Source organism: Somniosus microcephalus, chromosome 11 (assembly GCF_052327205.1).
Source record: "Somniosus microcephalus isolate GS21.2 chromosome 11, FLI_Smic_1.0, whole genome shotgun sequence".
NCBI classification, from domain to species: Eukaryota; Metazoa; Chordata; class Chondrichthyes; order Squaliformes; family Somniosidae; genus Somniosus; species Somniosus microcephalus.
In genome coordinates, this window is record NC_140997.1 from 148,711,080 (window position 1) to 148,730,638 (window position 19,559).

The 19,559-nt window shown below is 45.7% G+C and overlaps 1 protein-coding gene across 2 annotated transcripts in view; it reads left to right on the plus strand.

Moving 5' to 3' along the window:
* The window catches only part of arl8bb (ADP-ribosylation factor-like 8Bb), a 62,747-nt gene that overhangs the window by 22,865 nt on the left and 20,323 nt on the right, over window positions 1-19,559 (plus strand). For both annotated transcript variants that reach the window (XM_086001370.1, XM_086001369.1), the window contains exon 2: window positions 11,290-11,370. In XM_086001370.1, coding sequence (XP_085857496.1) covers window positions 11,290-11,370 — 81 coding nt within the window. The remainder of the gene's footprint in view (window positions 1-11,289; window positions 11,371-19,559) is intronic.

Below are 19,559 nucleotides of genomic sequence, written 5' to 3' on the forward strand. Positions count from 1 at the left end.
ATAGTACAAGGCATTTAACTGTTCAGAAGTTATAACTTTGCAGTATATAATCTTGAGTCAAGCTTCAGGCATGTGACTTGAAGTGCTGGTGAGCTGTAGTTTTTTAATAGAGTATTATAAAGTGCTGTTAGTTTCATTGAAAATCCCCACAGACTGACTGCTCAAGTTTTTATCAATCTTGGTTGGTTGTTGAACAGGCTATTGTTGCATTTTGCTTATACAGGGAAATACTTGTCATATTGTATTTAAAGCATTTTGCCCTTTTGCCAAGTTTTTCTTTTAAAAAGCTGTTGGGCCCAAATTAAGTGTTCTCTATTTTTAAAAGGGGTATGACCATATTTTTGTACACGTGTAGTCAATTCCCTTTTTTAAAATCTACTTGCCTTTTCAATTATAGTTGTTGTGATGGACAAAATTCATCCTAGATACAATAGTACAACAGCTTTGCTCCTCCTGAAAATAGGAAGTGACTGAGCCCTCTGGATGAGTGCTCAGGACTGACGATGCTCACTTTGCCTTTGCGGGGTCAGAATAATTGCATTTTATATAGATGGTGGCAAAAATTACTTCAGGATTTATGATTTATTCAGCGTTGCATCTCATCACCGAAATAGTGCATGCCATCTAGAGAAGTGCAAAAATGCTGTTGATACTAGACTAGAATGGGTGCAATTTTTCAGTGGGAGATAGCTTGCTGAATGAGCTGGACTAGAGATAAGGGTGCTTGGTTTTTGAGTGTGCTGTTCAGAAACATCTACAGTTAAGCCAGACATCAAAAGTGTGGTTTTCAAAACCAGCCAGTGTTTGTGTCACTAATACGTTGATGTTGAGGCATCAGTTACTGAAGTTGAGTTTTCACCATCAGCGGAACTTGAGCTATGATTCTCCTCCTGCCAAAGCTGGTTTTAGATTTGGCAAAGGCTACCAACAAAGCCACCAGAGAAATTTGAAATTGAGTTACTGGGAAATGTCATTTGGTTTTCAGGTTTTCTAGAAGATTGAACTTGGGACGTTTCCAGACTTGCTTCACAAATAGACAATTGTCGACTCCTTTTTAAACCAGGGTAGTGCTATCTGTGCAAATTTAAAACCAGTAAATTCTCTGCCTCATTTCTCTTTTTTTAAAGCCCACATCTCTCAACCCAACTTTTTCACCCTGCTTTTGGTCACTGCTGCTGAATTTTCTCCAACTGTTCCTTTAGCTATTTTTTTCTTGCCCCTCTAAATCGATCTGTCTGTCTGTCCTCCGGTGTGCGTCTGTCCGGCTATGCACTCGAAAGTTAGAGCGTACCTACGCGTGCGTTACCTCCAAAGAAAGCTTATGGTTCCGGGACGGTCGTAAGCGTATTTACTTTTCGCTCGGATGAAAATTGTTCGCGCCTTATGCAAAAAACCTTCAAAATTAAACTCATTATCTGCTAATTAGCATTGATTGACGTCAAGGTTCGACCAATCCTGTGCTGTCACGATTGACCAATTCTACAGTTCAGTCGTCTGATGGTTGGCCAATCGCTGTGTCTGTGGGCGGGACTAATCGTTTTCATCGTGGGGATCTGGCAGCCATTGCCTCAAGCTAAAAACCCCATTTACTTCCAGCTCAAAATCTGCTCATCCAGCTTCGAAAAAGTTAGTATCTCTTATAAAACGTTTTTGGTAAATCTTGTTATTTTTAAAAGTACTTTCACTTTCATCTTTGAAGATTTTAAAAGGTAGAAATGTTGCCTGGCAGCAGATTCAGAGGGGGACACAGACAAGCCTGGGACTGGATTTAAAATGTTGCCCGGCAGCAGATTCACACAGAGACAGAGACACAGGCCCCAAAGCCTAGGACTCTATTTAAACCGTTCGGCCCAAAACAGCCTCTTAAAGGGGCAACAGCCCCAACTGGTAAGTTATACAAATAAGTAAGTTAAGTACATACAGTCAAGTAAGTTATACATACATAAGTAAGTTAAGTTAAAGGGAATTATGTATCTCAATGTAAAGGACAACCAATGGGACCGCCACAACATGCTCTTTTTGAAGAGGTTAGCTAGTGATGACTTGGGCTCTTTCTGAATTTTGACAAGTATATTAAATGTATAATGCACTGGCCTTTCCTAATTGAATGGTATAGTTAGCCAACATTCCCAAAGGATTGAGTACTTCCACTTTTGCTACAGAACTTGTTCCAGTACACTGTAAACGGAACAGTAGCATAGTGATTGTTACTGGACTAGTAATCCAGAGGCCTAGGCTAACTATCTGGAGAAGGGAGTTCAAATCCCACCATGACAACTGGGGAATTCAAATTCAGTTAATTAAATAAATCTGGAATAAAAAGCTAGTATCAGTAATGGTAACCATGAAACTATCGGATTGTCGTAAAAACCCATCTAGTTTGCTAATGTCCTTTTTTAGGGAAGGAAATCTGCTGTCCTTGCCTGGTCTGGCCTATATGTCTCTCCAGACCCACAGCACTGTGGTTGACTCTTAACTGCCCTCTGAAATGGCCTAGCAAGCCACTCAGTTGTAACACTGACGAAAAACAGTAAAGAATATAACCGGATGGACCACCCAGCATTGATCTAGGCACCACTTTGGACATGACACACACCCAGCCCAGTTGACCTGGGGACTTGTGCCAAAATTGGGAGCGCTGTCCCAGACTTGTCAAACATAGTCATACTCACCGAATCACACCTTTCAGCTAATGTCCCAGGCTCCTCCATCCCCATCCCTGGGTGTGTCCTGTTCTGAGGTGGCGGCACATTGGTGTACAGTTAGGAGAGAGTGACCCTGGAAGTTCTCAACATTATCTCCGTACCCCCATGGCTTCAGGTCAAGCATGGGAAAGGAAACCTTGTGCTGATTACCTACCGCCTTCCCTCAGCTGCTGAATCAGTACTCCATGTTGAACACCACTTGGAGAAGCACTGAGGGTAGCAAGGGCACAGCATGCACTCTGGGTGGGGGACTTCAGAGTGGCTCGATAGCACCACTACTGACCGAGCTGGCAGAGTCCTGAAGGACATAGCTGCAAGACTGGGTCTTTGACAGGTGGTGAGCACACCAACACATGGGGGGGGAAACCTACTTGACCTTGTCCTAACCAATCTACCTGTCACATGCATCTGTCCATGACTGCATTGGTAGCAGTGATCACAGCGCAGTCCTTGTGGAGATGAAGTCCTGTCTTCACACTAAGGACACCCTCCATATTGTGGGGCACTGCCATTGTGCAAAATGGGAGAAGGCCGAGGGTGATGGTCGAAGGTTGTTTTTGTGACTGGAAGCCTGTGTCCAGTGGGGTACCGCAGGGATCGGTGCTGGGTGCCTTGCTGTTTGTGGTCTACATTAATGATTTGGATGTGAATGTAAAAGGTATGATCAGTAAGTTTGCAGATGACACAAATTGGTGGGGTGGTAAATAGCGAGGAGGGTGGCCTCAGTCTGCAGGACGATATAGATGGGTTGGTCAGTGGCTAATGGAATTTAACCCTGAAAAGTGTGAGGTGATGCATTTTGGAGGGACTAACAAGGCAAGGGAATACACAATGAATGGTAAGACCCTAGGAAAGACAGGATCAGAGGGACCTTGGTGTGCATGTACATAGATCCCTGAAGGCAGCAGAACAGGTGGATAAGGTGGTTTAAAAAGGCATATGGGATACTTGCCTTCATTAGCCGAGGCATAGAATATAAGATCAGGGAGGTTATGATGGCGCTGTACAAAATGCAGGTTAGGCCACAGCTGGCATACTGTGTGCAGTTCTGGTCGCCACACTATAGGAAGGATGTGATTGCTTTGGAGAGGGTGCAGAGGAGATTCACCAGGATGTTACCTGGGCTGGAGTGCTTCAGCTATGAAGAGAGACTGGACAGGCTGGGGTTGTTTTCCTTGGAGCAGAGAAGGCTGAGGGGGGACCTGATTGAGGTGTACAAAATTGAGGGGCATAGATAGGGTAGATAGAAAGGAACTTTTTCCCCTTAGTGGGGTCAATAACAAGGGGGCATAGATTCAAGGTAAGGGGCAGGAGGTTGAGGGGATTTGAGGAAGAACTTTTTCACCCAGAGGGTGGTTGGAATCTGGACCTCACTGCCTGAAAGGGTGGCAGAGGCAGGAACCCTCAACATTCAAGAAGCATTTGGATGAGCACTTGAAATGCCATAGCATACAAGGCTACGGACCAAATGCTGGAAAATGGGATTAGATTAGACAGGGCTTGATGGCCGGTGCGGACGCGATGGGCCGAAGGGCCACTTTCTGTGCTGTAACTCTGACTAGATCTAGCAGTTCACAACTGGGCATCTGAGGCACTAGGCCATCAGCAGCAGAATTGTTTTCCACCACTATCTACAACCTCATGGCCTGGCATATCCCTGTCTACCATTACCATCAAGCCAGGGGACCAACCTTGGTTCAATGAGTGCAGAAGATGCCAGGAGCAGCACCGGGCATATCTAAAAATGAGGTCAACCTGGGGAAGCTGCAACACAGGATTACATGCATGCTATATATAGACTGAGCTAAGTGATTCCACAATCTATGGATCAGATCCAAGCTCTGCAGTCCTGCCACATCAGTTGTGAATAGTAGTGGACAATTAAACAACTAACAGGAGGAGGCACCATGACTATCTCCATCCTCAATGATGGTGGAGCCCAGCACGTGAGTGCAAAAGACAAAGCTGAAGCATTTGTAACCATCTTCAGCCAATTTGATTCACTCCACGTGATATCAAGAAATGGCTGAGTGCATTGGATACAGCAAAGGCTATGGGCCCTGACAACATCCTGGCTGTCCTGTTGAAGACTTGTTTCAGAACTAGCTGCACCTCTAGCCAAGCTGTTCCAGTACACCTACAAAACTGGCATCTACCCGACAATGGCAAACTGTCCAGGTATGTCCTGTCCACAAAAAGCAGGACGAATCCAATCCGGCCAATTACCACCCCATCAATCATCAGCAAAGTGATGGAAAGTGTCATTGACTGCTATCAGGCGGCACGTAATCACCAGAGTGACTGCCCTTGACATCAAGGCAGCATTTGACAGAGTGTGGCATCAAGGAGCCCTAGTAAAATTGAAGTCAACGGGAATCGGCGGGCGAAAGTCTCCTGGCTGGAGTGATGCCTAGCCCAAAGGAAGGTGGTTGTTGGTCAATCATCTCAGCCCCAGGGCATTGCTGCAGGAGTTCCTCAAGGCAGGGTCCTGGGCCCAACCATCTTCAGCTGCTTCATCAATGACCGTCCCTCCATCATAAGGTCAGAGTAGGGAGGTATTGCTTCAGTTGTACAAGGTATTGGTGAGACCGCACCTGGAATACTGCGTACAGTTTTGGTGTCCATACTGAAGAAAGGACATACTTGCTCTCGAGTCAGTACAAAGAAGGTTCACTCGGTTAATCCCGGGGATGGACATATGAGGAGAGGTTGAGTAGATTGGGACTCTACTCATTGGAGTTCAGAAGAATGAGAGGCGATCTTATTGAAACATATAAGATTGTGAAGGGGTTGGATCGGGTGGATGCGGGGAGGATGTTCCCGATGATGGGTGAAACTAGAACTAGGGGGCATAGTCTTAGAATAAGGGGCTGCTCTTTCAAAACTGAGATGAGGAGGAACTACTTCACTCAGAGGGTGGTAGGTCCATGGAATATGCTGCCCCAAAAAGCTGTAGAAGCTACATCATTACATAAATTTAAAACAGAAATCGACAGTTTCCTAGAAGTAAAGGGAATTAAGGGTTACGGGGAGCAGGCAGGAATTTGGACATGAGTCTAGGTTCGGATCGGTCATGGCCCTGTGGGTAGCCTGATCCTGCTCCTATTTCGTGTGTCTAATTCTGTTCGATTCAGGAGATGGTTCTGTGATAGTGGATTGGCGGTTAGGATCAGATCAGCCATGATCTTATTGAATGGCGGAGCAGGCTCGAGGGGCCGATTGGCCTACTCCTGCTCCTATTTTCTTATGGGGATGTTTGCTGATTGCAGGTCACCTGTCCTAATATTGCTCTGGCTTGATTTGGTTTGTTATTTGCTCCTGTGAAGTGCCTTGGGACATTTTACTATGCTGAAGGTGCTATATAAACAAGTTGTTCAGCTCAACAAGCTGTTGTATTTGAGACTTGCTTAAATTTGAAGCTATTAATATGATGTTTACTATTTTAGTGGTCAGTCAAGATTTTTTTATTCATTGATGGGATGTGGGCATCGCTGGCTAGGCCTGCATTTAGTGCCCATCCCTAATTGCCCTTGAGAAGATGGTGGTGAGCCGCCTTCTTGAACCGCTGCAGTCCATATGGTGTAGGTACACCCACAATGCTGTTAGGAAGGGAGTTCCAGGATTTTGGCCCAGCGACAGTGAAGGAACGGCAATACAGGTCCAAGTCAGGATGGTGTGTGGCTTGGAGGGGAACTTGTAGGTGGTGATGTTCCCATGCGTCTACTGCCCTTGTCCTTCTAAGTGGTAAAGGTCACTGGTTTGAAAGGTGCTGTTGAAGGAGCTTTGGCGAGTTGCTGCAGTGCATCTTGTAGATGGTACACACTGCAGCCACAGTGCGCCGGTGGTGGATGGAGTGCCAATCAAGCGGGTTGCTTTATCCTGAATGGTGTCGAGCTTCTTGAGTGTTGTTGGAGCTGCACTCATCCAGGCAAGTGGAGAGTATTCCATCACACTCCTGACTTGTGCCTTGTAGATGGTGGAAAGGCTTTGGGTGGAAAGGCTTTGGGGAGTCAGGAGGTGAGACATTCGCTGCAGAATTCCCAGCCTCTGGCCTGCTCTTGTAGTCACAGTATTTATATGGCTGGTCCAGTTCAGTTTCTGATCAATGGTAACCCCCAGGATGTTGATAGTGGGGGATTCAGTGATGGTAATGCCATTGAATGTCATGGGGAGATGGTTAGAGTCTCGCTTGTTGGAGATGGTCATTGCCTGGCACTTGTGTGGTGCAAATGTTACTTGCCACTTGTCAGCACAAGTCTGAATGTTGTCCAGGTCTTGCTGCATATGGACACGGACTGCGTCAGTATCTGACGAGTCTCGAATGGTGCTGAACAGTGTGCAATCATCAGCGAACATCCCCAATTCTGACCTTATGATGGAGGGAAGGTCATTGATGAAACAGCTGAAGATGGTTGGGCCTAGGACACTGCCCTGAGGAACTCCTGCAGTGATGTCATGTGATTGAGATGAATGACCTCCAACAACCACAGCCAACTTCCTTTTGTGCTAGGTATGATTCCAACCAATGGAGAGTTTCCCCCTTGATTCCCAATTACTTCAGTTTTGCTAGGGCTCCTTGATGCCACACTTGATCAAATGCTGCCTTGATGTCAAGGGCAGTCACTCTCACCTCACCTCGAGTTCAGCTCTTGTCCATGTTTGGACCAAGGCTGTAATGAGGTCAGGAGCTGAGTGGCCCTGGCAGAACCCAAACTGGGCGTCAGTTAGCAGGTTATTGCCGAGTAAGTGCCGCTTGATAGTACTGTTGACACCTTCCATCACTGATGATTGAGAGTAGACTGGGACAGTAATTGGCCGGGACGGATTTGTCCTGCTTTTTGTAGACGGGACGTACTTGGGCAATTTTCCACATTGCCGGGTAGATGCCAGTGTTGTAGCTGTACTGGAACAGCTTGGCTAGGGGCGCAGCTAGTTCTGGAGCACAAGTCTTCAGTACTATTGCCAGAATGTTATCAGGGCCCATAGCCTTTGCAGTATCCAGTGTCTTCAGCTGTTTCTTGACATCACATGGAGTGAATTGAATGGGCTGAAGACTGGCATGTGAGATGCTGGGGACCTCGGGAGGAGGCTGAGATGGATCATCCACTCGGCACTTCTGGCTGAAGATAGTTGCAAATGCTTCAGCCTTGTCTTTTTTGCACTTGCGTACTGGACTCCACCATCATTGAGGATGGGGATATTTTTGGAGCCTCCTCCTGTTAACTGTTTAATTGTACACCACTCACAACTGGATGTGACAGGACTGCAGAGCTTTGATTTGATCTGATGGTTGTGAGATCGCTTAGCTCTGTCTATCGCATGTTGCTTCTGTTTGGCATGCAAGTAGTCCTGTGTTGTAGCCTCACCAGGTTGACACCCCATTTTTCGGTATGCTTGGTGCTGTTCTCTGCATGCTCTCCTGCACTCTTAAACCAGGGTTGATCTCCCAGCTTGATGGTAATGGTAGAGTGAGGGATATGCCAGGCCATGAGGTTACAGATTGTGGTTGAATACAATTCTGCTGCTGATGGCCCACAGCGCCTCATGGATGCCCAGTTTTGAGTTGCCAGATCTGTTCGAAATCTGTCCCAGTTAGCATGGTGGTAGTGCCACACAACATGGTGGAGGGTATCCTCAACATGAAGACGGGACTACGTCTCCACAAGGACTGTGGTGGTCACTTCCACCAATGCTGTCATGGACAGATGCATCTGCAACAGGTAGATTGGTGAGGATGAGATCAAGTAGGTTTTTCCCTCTTGTTGGTTCCCTCACCACCTGTTGCAGACCCAGTCTGGCAGCTATATCCTTTAGGGCTCGGTCAGTTGTGGTGCTACTGAGCCACTCTTGGTGATGGACATTGAAGTCCCCCACCCAGAGGACATTTTGTGCCCTTGCTACTCAGTGCTTCTTCCAATTGGTGTTCAACATGGAGTACTGATTCATCAGCTGAGGGTGGGCGGTAGGTGGTAATTAGCAGGAGGTTTCCTTGCCCATGTTTGACTTGATGCCATGAGACCTCATGGGGTCCTGAGTCAATGTTGAGGGCTACTACCGCCTGACTGTATACCACAGTGCTGCCACCTCTGGTGGGTCTGTCCTGCCCGTGGGACAGGACATACCCAGTGATGGTGGTGTCTGGGACATTGGTTGTAAGGTATGATTCGGTAATTATGACTTGGTTGTAAGGTATGATTCGGTAATTATGACTGTCAGGCTGTTGCTTGACTAGTCTGTGGGACAGCTCTCCCAATTTTGGCACAAGCCCCCAGATGTTGGTAAGGAGGACTTTGCAGGGTCGACAGAGCTGGGTTTGCCGTTGTCATTTCCGGTGCTGAGGTCAATGCCAGGTGGTCCGTCTGGTTTTATTCTTATTGTTTTTCGTAGTGGTTGTTTACAACTGAGTGGCTTGCTAGGCCATTTCAGAGGGCATTAAGAGTCAACCACATTGCTGTGGGTCTGGAGTCACATGTAGGCCAGACCAGGTAAGGACGGCAGATTTCCTTCCCTAAAAGACATTAGTGAACCAGATGGGTTTGTGTGGAAACACATCCCCATGCTTAAGATTCTCCAAACAAAGCTCAGAAATCCGTGCTGCTTGCCTGATTTGACGTGCAAACCTTGCACTGTAGGGACGTATCCCACTTGCACAAGTCCAGAGAGCTAGATTGATATGGAAATTGCAAGGGTGCCATTGGAACTGCGCTAGCTTAAACTATGCAATTATCAGCCCAGGAAAGCTGCTTGCTCTGTGTTCAGTCATGACCACCCTACCCTATAAGGCATTGGCTTGCAGGGTTATCTAAAGCTAAATGTGAAGAATTCCTCACTAAGCCCCTCCACTTCTCCAACCCCTGCCCCTCCTTTTAAAGCCCTCCTTAAAACCCACCTCTTCGACCAAGCTTTTGATCATCCATCTGAAGCGCAGTGGGATATTTTTCTATGTTTAGGGCACTATATAAATGTAAGTGGTTGAATTGCAGAAGATAGTGATAGGTCTATCCTTCCATATCCCATTAGTGAGTTAGACTAGCTGGTCAGTCAGTAAGCATATGTGCCCTGGCGTACTGCAGCCATGCCTGACTTTGATCAAATCTTCCTTCACTAGACATATCTTGTGGAACCATTGTGACTCTGCTTACCTTTGCAGCCCTCTGTTCTGTAGGGTGATGGGTATCAGTTGGTCATTAGGAATCTAATGAGCATGGGTTTGACTCCCGATTTATGAGGACAAAGTCCACTCACGGGCATGGTGAATATTATAATTCACCATAAAGTATATGACTACATTGTCACTATCTTCCTGACAGCAAGAACACACAAAATCCCATTAAATGGCAGCTACATCAGTTGCAGGCACCTAGCTTTAATAGCACCTGCAACCAACATTCCCTTTAATCTGTGCCGCCGCGCAGTGCTCCAGGGGACCCGCACAGCCGACTTTGCGATGTAAACACCTCACATGTGCAGTATTTTGAATGGCCCGCCCAGCCCCTTAAAGGGGTCGAGCAGTGCCAAAAACGAGAACATTGCCTGCAACCCAACCACAGTAGGTGTTACGATTTTCTGAACTTCACCAGTGTTGTGTTTTGAGATCTGACCATTTTGCCAAGTAAAGATCTCTGATTTTTATATTTAAAAATATTACCTTTAAGTTAAACCTAGCTCATAATGGAATAAAATTCCCACAGCAGCTAGAAAACTTGGGAGAGGGGAAATGTGTATTAAAACTAGACTGACTAATTTGTGCAACGCGGTTTCTCAAATGGCTTGACGCATTGAAGGTTTAATCTTTCCAGTGAGCCGTGCAGGCTCATTGCGTCAGGATGGTGCTATTCATTTGAGAACATTGATATTTTTGGCCTTGTGGATACATGCCATTTTGGATTTGCACTCCTTGAGTGAGCTACTGCAGTAATGACTAGGTTGTCCTCTGCTAGCAAGAACCGTGAAGCCATCTGCCCTGGAGGAAATTACAGGCTTAAATGGCCGGTCTTGAGGTTGCCAAAAATATGATGGCATTAAGCATATCTCCTAATGAAGTGTCAGCCTTGACTCACTTGCAGCACTTTCGCCTGTCGGAAGGTTCGGTGTTCAACCTGACTCTGGAGACTTTGAGCACATAATCTGGGCTGATACCTCCGTGCAGCACCAAAGGGAGTGCTACACTGTCTGAGGTGCTGTCTTTCGAATGAGGCGTTAAACCAAGGCTGTCTGCCTACATAAGGTGGACTTAAGATCCCATGTAGTATTTGAAGAGCAGGGCTGTTCTCTGGGTGTCCTGGCCCAAACCTTTCCCTCAACTAACCTCAAACCGATTATCTGGTTGTTTATTTCAATGCTGCCTGTGGGACCTTGCTGTGTGCAAATTTGCTTCATTTCCCTACATTACAACATTGACTACAATTCAAAAGTACTTCATGGCTGTGGAAGACTTTGCGACATCCCGAGGATGTGAAAGCTCTTTCTAATAATTATTCTGAAGTAGGAGGTATAGAAGGTCAGACATGTCTTGTCATTGAATTGTTTTACTTTTAGGATGATCAATCTGCAATGGATTTTAATTATTTCCTTTCCTTTCCAGTGTGGTCAGTTCAATGAAGATATGATTCCAACTGTTGGCTTCAATATGAGAAAGGTCACCAAAGGCAACGTAACAATAAAGGTATGCAGTAATGTACAGTCATGCGGTGTTCCTTTTAATCTTTGGGTTATCAGCACTTTATTCTTGGGACAATAATTTGCGATCTGTTCAACACTGCTGTCTGCCTACACAACTCGCTGTAGTCCTAAAAGAATTAATTGTTTGAAGTGCTTTGAATCAAGGCAACATGAGTGCTATATAAATTTAATTATCAGGTTATGATGCAAACTGATTTTTAAGCTTAATGCACTATTGTGACTCAATAGTTGGTAATATTGGGCTGATTCTGCACATTTATAGTCCTGTACATAGTGAGATAATGAGGTTAATTCAATAGCATTTCTTCTTTAGATTCTTGATAGTGTACTCAAAATAAAATACTTCAATTTTACACTGGCATACAACTCCAAACGGATAAAAGTAGATTGCGATTTGCTACTGATCCAAGTCTCTCTGCTATCTAGGTTTTTGGAAGAGGGGAAGCACTTTCTGCCTGTTTGAATGTGGTGGGAACCTTGGTATTGACATGATGTTTGCAATCAGGTGCCAGTCTCAATTAGTTAGGGTCAAATGTTTTGTTTAAAGATAATTTATATTTTCTTGGATGTTAGAAATAATCTTACAATACAGACAGCCTGGTATCTGTGCCAGAAACCTGTTTCATGGAGTACTTCTGCCACCCATTTTTCCCTGTGTGTAACACTTTTATTAATCTGCCATTGCTGCTCCCAGTTAATATTTTTGTCCAACTCATTTTTCACTTCCTGGGTTGCCATCTTTGATTCAACTGCCCCGCCTGGTTTGGTGGTATCTGCAAATTTGACCAATTTTTGTTTAGCTTCTGTATCCATGTTAATGTAAATAACAAAGTAGTGGTTACAACACTGATCATTGGGCCACTTCATTCAGTTTTCCCTTTCCCTTACCCTGACAGGACACACATTTGAAGTGGAAAAATATTAGTTGATGTGTTTTGGGAGGAAGAATAAAGAGGGGAACACAGAATGCTGGAAAACGCCCAGCAGGTCAGGTTGCATCTATGGCGAAACAGTCAATGTTTCAGGCCAATGATGTTGCATTGTAAAACTTCAAAAGAAGTAGAAGACGGAGGCTCAAATGCAAATTTTTAAAACTGAGCAGGTTGATGAAGCTTTTTTTACAAATTAGGGCATCAAATGCAAGAGGTAATGCTAACACTATAAAATCATTGGTTGTGCTACATTTGAATATTGTGCCCAGTTTTGGCACCCTATTTTAGGAGGAATGTTGAGGACATGGAAATGATTCAGAAGAGATTTGCAAAGATGACACTAGGATGTGAAATTTGTTTCTCCTAACTAGAGAAGCTGCAGATCTCTTCGCTAGAACAGAAGGTTGTGTAGATCAGAGAGGTGTTCAAAACTGAGGTAAACGGGGCAGTCATTTCTGCTGGTTGCTGAGTCATTAACTAGAGGGCATAAACTAACTTGTCACCAACAGAACAAAGGGAGTGGTTGGCATTTGTTATTTAGAAGGTTGTGACGTGGAAATCCTTGGTTGAACAGCGATTTAAGTGCAGAGTCCATGTACAGAAATCATCAAAAGCTAATGAACAGGTACAAAAAATAAAGACTACTTAAATGTTGGCCTTTATCTGAAGGAGGCTGGCATATCTGAAGGGAGCTGGAATGCAAAGGGGTGGAAGTTATCTTAGATATGCAGAGCTCTGGTTAGACCCCATCTGGAGTACTGCATTTGATTCTAGGCACTGCACCTCAAATATATTGGCCATATTGGGGTGCAGTGCAGATTCACCAGAATACTGGGGCTAAAAGGGTTAAATTACAAGGGCAGGTTGCATGGACTGGGCTTGTATTCCCTTGAATAGAGAAGATTAAGGGTTTGATAGGGTAGGTAGGGAGAAACTTTTTTTAGTGGGAGTCCAGAACAAGTGGGCAGAACCTTAAAGTAGTGATAGGCCATTCAGGGCTGATGTCATAAAGCACTTTGAAAAGGGTAGTAGAAATCTGGAACGCTCGCCCAAAATGCTGTAGAGAACGTGGATAGTGCCTTTTATGATCTCAGGATGTCCCAGTGATTTACAGCTGATGAAAAACTTTTTAAAGTACAGTCACTGTTGGCATGTATGCAAGGTCAACTGAATATTTCAAAACTGAGATTGATAGATTTTTGTTCAGCAAGGATGTTGTGATGTGGAACCAAGGTGGGTAGATGGAGTTAAGATACAAATCAATTGTGATCTAATTGAATGGTGGAACAGGCTTGAGGGGCTGAATGGCTTACTCCTGTTCTGATCTTCCTATGTTCCATAACCTACAATGGTGGAAGCAGAATCCATAAACTTTAAAAAGGAAATGAATATTTGAAGGGTTTAGGGAAAGGGCAGAGGAATGGGCCTTTCAGTAAATTCTGCGACTCCACTAATTTTCCCCCCCAAGCATTTCCAGTATTAAACTTTAATCCATCACTTGTAGTATAGGAAACTGTTATCCAGAGGCTAAATGTCCAGCAAGCTCGAGCCACCGGCAAAAATCAGGAGCTGTTTTGTTAGGTTTTTTCTTTTCTTAGGTTTTTCTCTTCGTTGCTTTTTTCTCAACAGTCAAGCTCTGCAAGGTCTCGCTGAAGCTGTTGCTAAGCTAGAGACGCTTGCAAGGTACGGCCGACTGTTTAGAAGCTGTAGCTAAGCAACAGGGTTTGTTGCCAGATACGGAGCTCAAAATCTCCGTATGTTTCAACATTGGCGCTGGTTTGTCTGGCAGTTTTGATGGGACGGCAACAGTTCGGTCCCGTCTGTGCCGGATAGCACAAAGTTTCCTGTAGCTATTTGTGCAGAACTTTTGCTTTTTGGAAGTCAAAGTAACCCATTTAATAGGGTTTCCCACAGTCCACTTGGGATGTCGGTTCCTCAAGTTTATGCAGGATTTTCCCTTCTGAATTGATGTAGGCTGGTGTTTGCCAGGAGGTTTTCAAACAAGCAATTAATTTTACTACTGATTTCATTATTTTGCTTGGGAATGATGCGAGACTCATGAGTCCTGCCACACTATTTTTGGAAAGAGGCTTCCAGTTTACTGGGATCTGCCCAGCATTTGACTCCTTCAAAATGTAAACCCCTCAGAAATCTAATTCCTGGTATCTTAGCATTTGCAAGTAAGTATCCTATCTGCAGCCTGGATTAACAATTATTCCTCTCTAAGGATAGATGGGAGAAAGTGGGGAGAGCATTTAAAGCTGGTCACTTGTTCCTGTCAAATGTGCTTCGTTTTGGCAATTGCCAGTCTCTGCACATTGAAATTTTGAATTGAACTATGGATTAATTTAGCACTCCACCAGCCTCCACATTAAATGGATCATCTTCCACCATGATGCCACCACCAAACACATCTTTCCCTTTCAGCACTCCGAAGCGACACTTCCCTCCAATACACCCTGGTCCACTCTTCAATCATCCCCAACACCCGCTCCCTTCCCATAAGTGCAGGAGATGCAACACCTGCCCTTTCACCACCTCCCTTCACACTGTCCAGGGCCCCAAACACTCCTTCCAGGTGAAACAGTGATTTACTTGTGTAAAGTCTGTGGGTTGTGCAGTTAATAAATACAGACTTCAGAAGTAACAAACAAACAGATCTTTACTATTCGAAGGTCCGGGCGAATCTGCCCCAGAAATCCTGCTACAACACTTATATACTGGTGTGGTCACTATCGGTATTACAGTATACAGAAGCCAAACAAATAGTGCCACACCTAAAGTAGTTCCCTTAAAGGTGAACGGTTACATTCAATAGTTCCCTTAAAGGTAGACGGGTACATACACTACAATCCTCCCTTTTTAGCTTATTACTTAGAGTCCCCGTTAAACATACATATCTTCAACTTCCTATAAAACAAATTACAGCTATAATCTCGGTGGAGTCAATGTCATATAAAACAATTTACAAATATAATCTCGGTGGAAACAGTTCACAGGTTCCGTCTCTGCAGGAACAGTTCATAGATTCAGTCTCTGATCTTGACTCGTTCCGAACAACACTTCTTTGGGGTAGCCGGTTCACCTGGCTAGCGTGACTCCTCCATAGCCTTTTTCTTGACGTTGCAGCTTGAACTTTCGTCCTGTTGAACCAGCGGTGCGGACTTTGACAACCAACTGGCTGTCTTGACATTTTCCAGTTTTTCAACTAATTTAGCTCCTTTCGTAATGTCCTGCCTGGAATGGTAGAAGTGCTAATATTTTAGACAATTATCTTCTTCTTTTTCTTTTCTGCCTTTTTGAAACTCTCGGAGCTCCTTTCTCAGCTGCCAGCTGTAGCGCCACCAACTCTATGTTCCTTAGACCTTAAGTGCTTCATCCTGATTTCAGCACCTTGGGAGTTTTCATCACAAGCTGGGCAGACCACATCCTCGTAATATTCAGTGTCACTCAACAGGTCATGGTAATATTCGGGTTCGTCCTGAGTTAGGCCAGCGAGAGAGCCTTCTTCCTCCTCACCCGTCTGGAAGTTAGCTGACGGTGGTTCCTTCCCTAGACATCTTTCTTGAAAAGACTTCTTCATGCATTCATATTCATCCTGCTCTTCCTGGGTTGTCTGCCATTCCTTCACTACTGACCTCATTTGTGAGTTCAATACCTTCCCTTCCACCGAGGATTGCGGTATCAGGCTATTTAATCCTTCTACTGAAGCAGCTGTTTCAACATTCTTCTGTTCACATTGATGTGATTCAACGAACTCTTCATAGAGTAAACTGTAACACAAAATCTGTGTTGCCACCTCAGTTATTTCCGTAACTTTTGGGAGCTCCGAATTCCTTCCCTTTGCAGATTGAAGCTCGTGTTCCCATTGTGGAGTCTTGTCTCTCAGCATGTGAAGGAGTTGGCTGACCGTTAACTCTTCCACGGGGACTCTGTGGATCAGAGTCTTCACCATTTCATCCACCTTACCCTCCAATGCTTTCACCTTCCTTTCCTCTTGTACTTTGGTTTCAAGCGCTCGAAGTTGTGCCTTGATGCTCCCAAGCTCATGTTCAGAGCCCATTCTTAGTCTCTGTTTCTTACAATTTCCTTCCCTTCCACTGAGAGGATTCCCAGTTGACTCTGCTCTTCAAGTCGTTGAACCTCGGTCATTGCCGCCTCATATTTGTCTTGGGTTTCCTTCAATATTTTTGAGTTCTTGGACATCTTGTCTTTCATGTTCTGCCATGTCTTTCACCTCTAAATTCTCATCTATGGATGGAACTTCTACCGATGAGTCTGTCTTGGCCTTGAGCTCATCAAGAATTTCCTGCAGCCTTTGGACTTCTTGCTCATGTTCAACCTTTAGTTGTTCATATGCTTCTACTGAAACTAGCTTTTCGGAGGTTGCCGAGTTAATCCCCTCCAGAATTGTAGCCTGGGCCTGTTCATACTGTTCTTTCAACTTCTCACACTCTGCTTGTAAGGAGTCGTAGAGAAGAACTGGAATAAAATCCCGGCTTCCTGAAGATTCCTCTTCATTTGCTTCTTTCGCAATTTCCTGTTGGGGTTCAGCCAAGGCTGCTATGCTATCTGCCTCTTGAAGTCTCACTGCCATCAAATCTTCTTTATTCTTGCAGTCTATCTCAGTCATTTTCCGTTTACTCTCATTTAACTGAGTGATAAGCTCCTCTTGCAACATGGCCAAATTATTCACATCAGGTAAAGAAGCGTTTCTCTTTTCCATGTCCAAGATTTTTTTCTGCACACTGCGATTCAGCTTCTCTTAACCTTGCCTGCACTAGCTCCGCCTCCAATTGCAGAACAAAATCCTCAGTGTAGCATGGTTTGCCTTTATGCTGTATCTCTAGATCATGCAAATATTCTAACTCCTGAACATCATAAGGGAGGTGTGATCGGTAATTGGTCACGATGGCTCTATGGTCGCTCTCTGCTTGAGCCAGCAGGTTCTGTTGTCTTTCCAGACTCTCCCATTCGGTGGCATAGAACTTTTTCATTGTTTTCATCTCTTGTACGAGACGGTAACTTAATTGTTCGAATTGTTGTCGTACTTTGAAATAACGTTGAGTTCGAGCTCGGTGTTCCTCCGTAATGCATATGTCTGTGACTTGAACAGACTCAGAATTCTCTGTCTTTATGCACGCCATCGTTTTTCCAACCTTAGTCAGTGAGTTCATGTTAACCTTGTTTTTCATACGTGGGCTGGACTTATCATCTTCCGGCTCAGAGTCTGAGCTGCTTGTCTGCACCGAGTCCTCACTCGTCATTGCTTGTAGGTAGTGCCATTCCATGTCTATTTTCTTGATCCACTCCCGTCCTAGAAGTGGTGGTCCTCCCTCATGTAGTACATACAAGTTCATTCTTGGGTGTTCTTTACCCCTATCTCTCACCTTGACTCTTATTTTTCCCATGGGGTATACTTTATGCCCTGTGTATGTCTGCAATACAAACTTGGTATATCTTAAGGGTATGTGTGAGAATAGCCGGTGGTAATCCCCTCGATTTTATGGCTGATCCAGTGTCCAACTCCATTTTCACTTGGACTCCAGCTATTTTTAGCATGACCCAGATAGTTTGTAGGTCAGCTTCCTTACTCACATGCTGGATACTCAGACTACCCAGCTCCTGGCCGTTTGGATCTGAGTCTGGATTCTGTTCGTCTGAACTCTGCTCAGCCCCCTTGTATACCTTGTTGTACTTTTCTTGTGATGGCTTCCTTTGGTTGTTGGCCTTCTTCCCTGACCGGCATACCTTAGCGATGTGACCCAGTTTGCTACATTCTTGGTTCTTAAACCAGCATTGATTCTGGTCGTGTGTTGTCTTCCCACAACGATAGCATTTTGTTGTACTCGAGGTAATTTGGTCCACCCCTAGCGCCGCCGCCTTTAGTTGCATTTCCGCCGTTCCTTTCGCAGCGGCTTCGTGTGATGCGGCTATAAGGACAGCCCTGTCAAGTGTAAGGTCGTCCTCTTCGAGTAGGCGCTTTTGCGTCCCTTCCTTGGACAATCCGCCTACGAACTTGTCTCGCAGTGCCTCTGTCAGATTCCCTCCGAACTGGCAGTATTTCGCTAGCCTACGCAGTTCGACCAAGTATTCTGCGTTGTTTTCGTCTTTCCGTTGCGTTCTTGCATAGAATTTGAATCGTTCAGCCAACATCAACGGTGTGGGGTTCAAGTGGTCCTTCAGAACAACCACAATCTCTTCGAAAGACTGATCCGCCGGTTTAGCTGGTGCTAGTAAATCCTTCAAGAGCCCGTATGTCTTTGCGCCCATCGAGTTTAACAATGTTATCGCCTTGTCGTCTTCCTCTATTTTGTTGGCTTCACAATAGATCTCGATGCGTACCACGTACGTGGCCCAGTCTTCTATCTCAGAATTAAAATCATTTAATATTCCCTCGCTTAGGCATCTTTCTTCCCTTGGGAGCAGCACCAGTATTTCTTTAAGTATTCTTATTTATTTGTTTGTTTCTAAGATGGCGGGTTTCCCGCTCTTTCCTTCTCTCCCCGCCCACTTCAATGGCGGTATGTCAATCAAGATGGCTGTTTTCCCGCGAAAATGGCGGTTTCCCGCTCTTCCTTTCTTGCCCCGCCCACTTCAATGGCGGTTTCCCGCTTCTGGCGTCTTCTCCGCCTAATGGCGGCTTCCCGCGTTTCTTCCCGGTGGAAGGGGTACGCTTCCCCCACAGCGGACAGGTTCAGCCGCTGGCTGGCTACTGCACAGCTCCCCTTACTCGGCTATGTCTTTTCCTCCCGCCCGCACGGCTCTACCGGCGCTGGGTACACCCCGTTAACGGAGGACAGTTCAGCCGCTGGACTGGCTCTCGCGCAGTCTCTCCGTACCCGGCTCTGTCGCTCTGTCACCCGCACGTTCGGTGCTACCGGCCCTGGGTACCCCGTTGGTGGAGAACAGCTCAGCCGCTGGACTGGCTCCTCGCAGTCTCTCTCCGCACCCGGCTCTCACCCGCACGGTTCCCGTTCGCCTCCCCAGCCCTCTCGCAGACCGGTGTTTCCCTCCCCGGCTGCGGCTGGGTTTCTCTTCCCGCGCCTACTCGCAGGCTCAGCGCTTCGTGGCTGCGGTCGCTGCCCGGAGTTTTCCCCCCGATCGCGGTCCGGCTGTCACCCGACGCCGTTGGACCCGACTTTTGGCTGGCACCGCTCCCCCTCGACCGAGGTCGAGTGCTCTGCCCTTATCCTCCGGATACTTCTACACCTTCCCCTACTCAGTCTCTTCGGCCGCC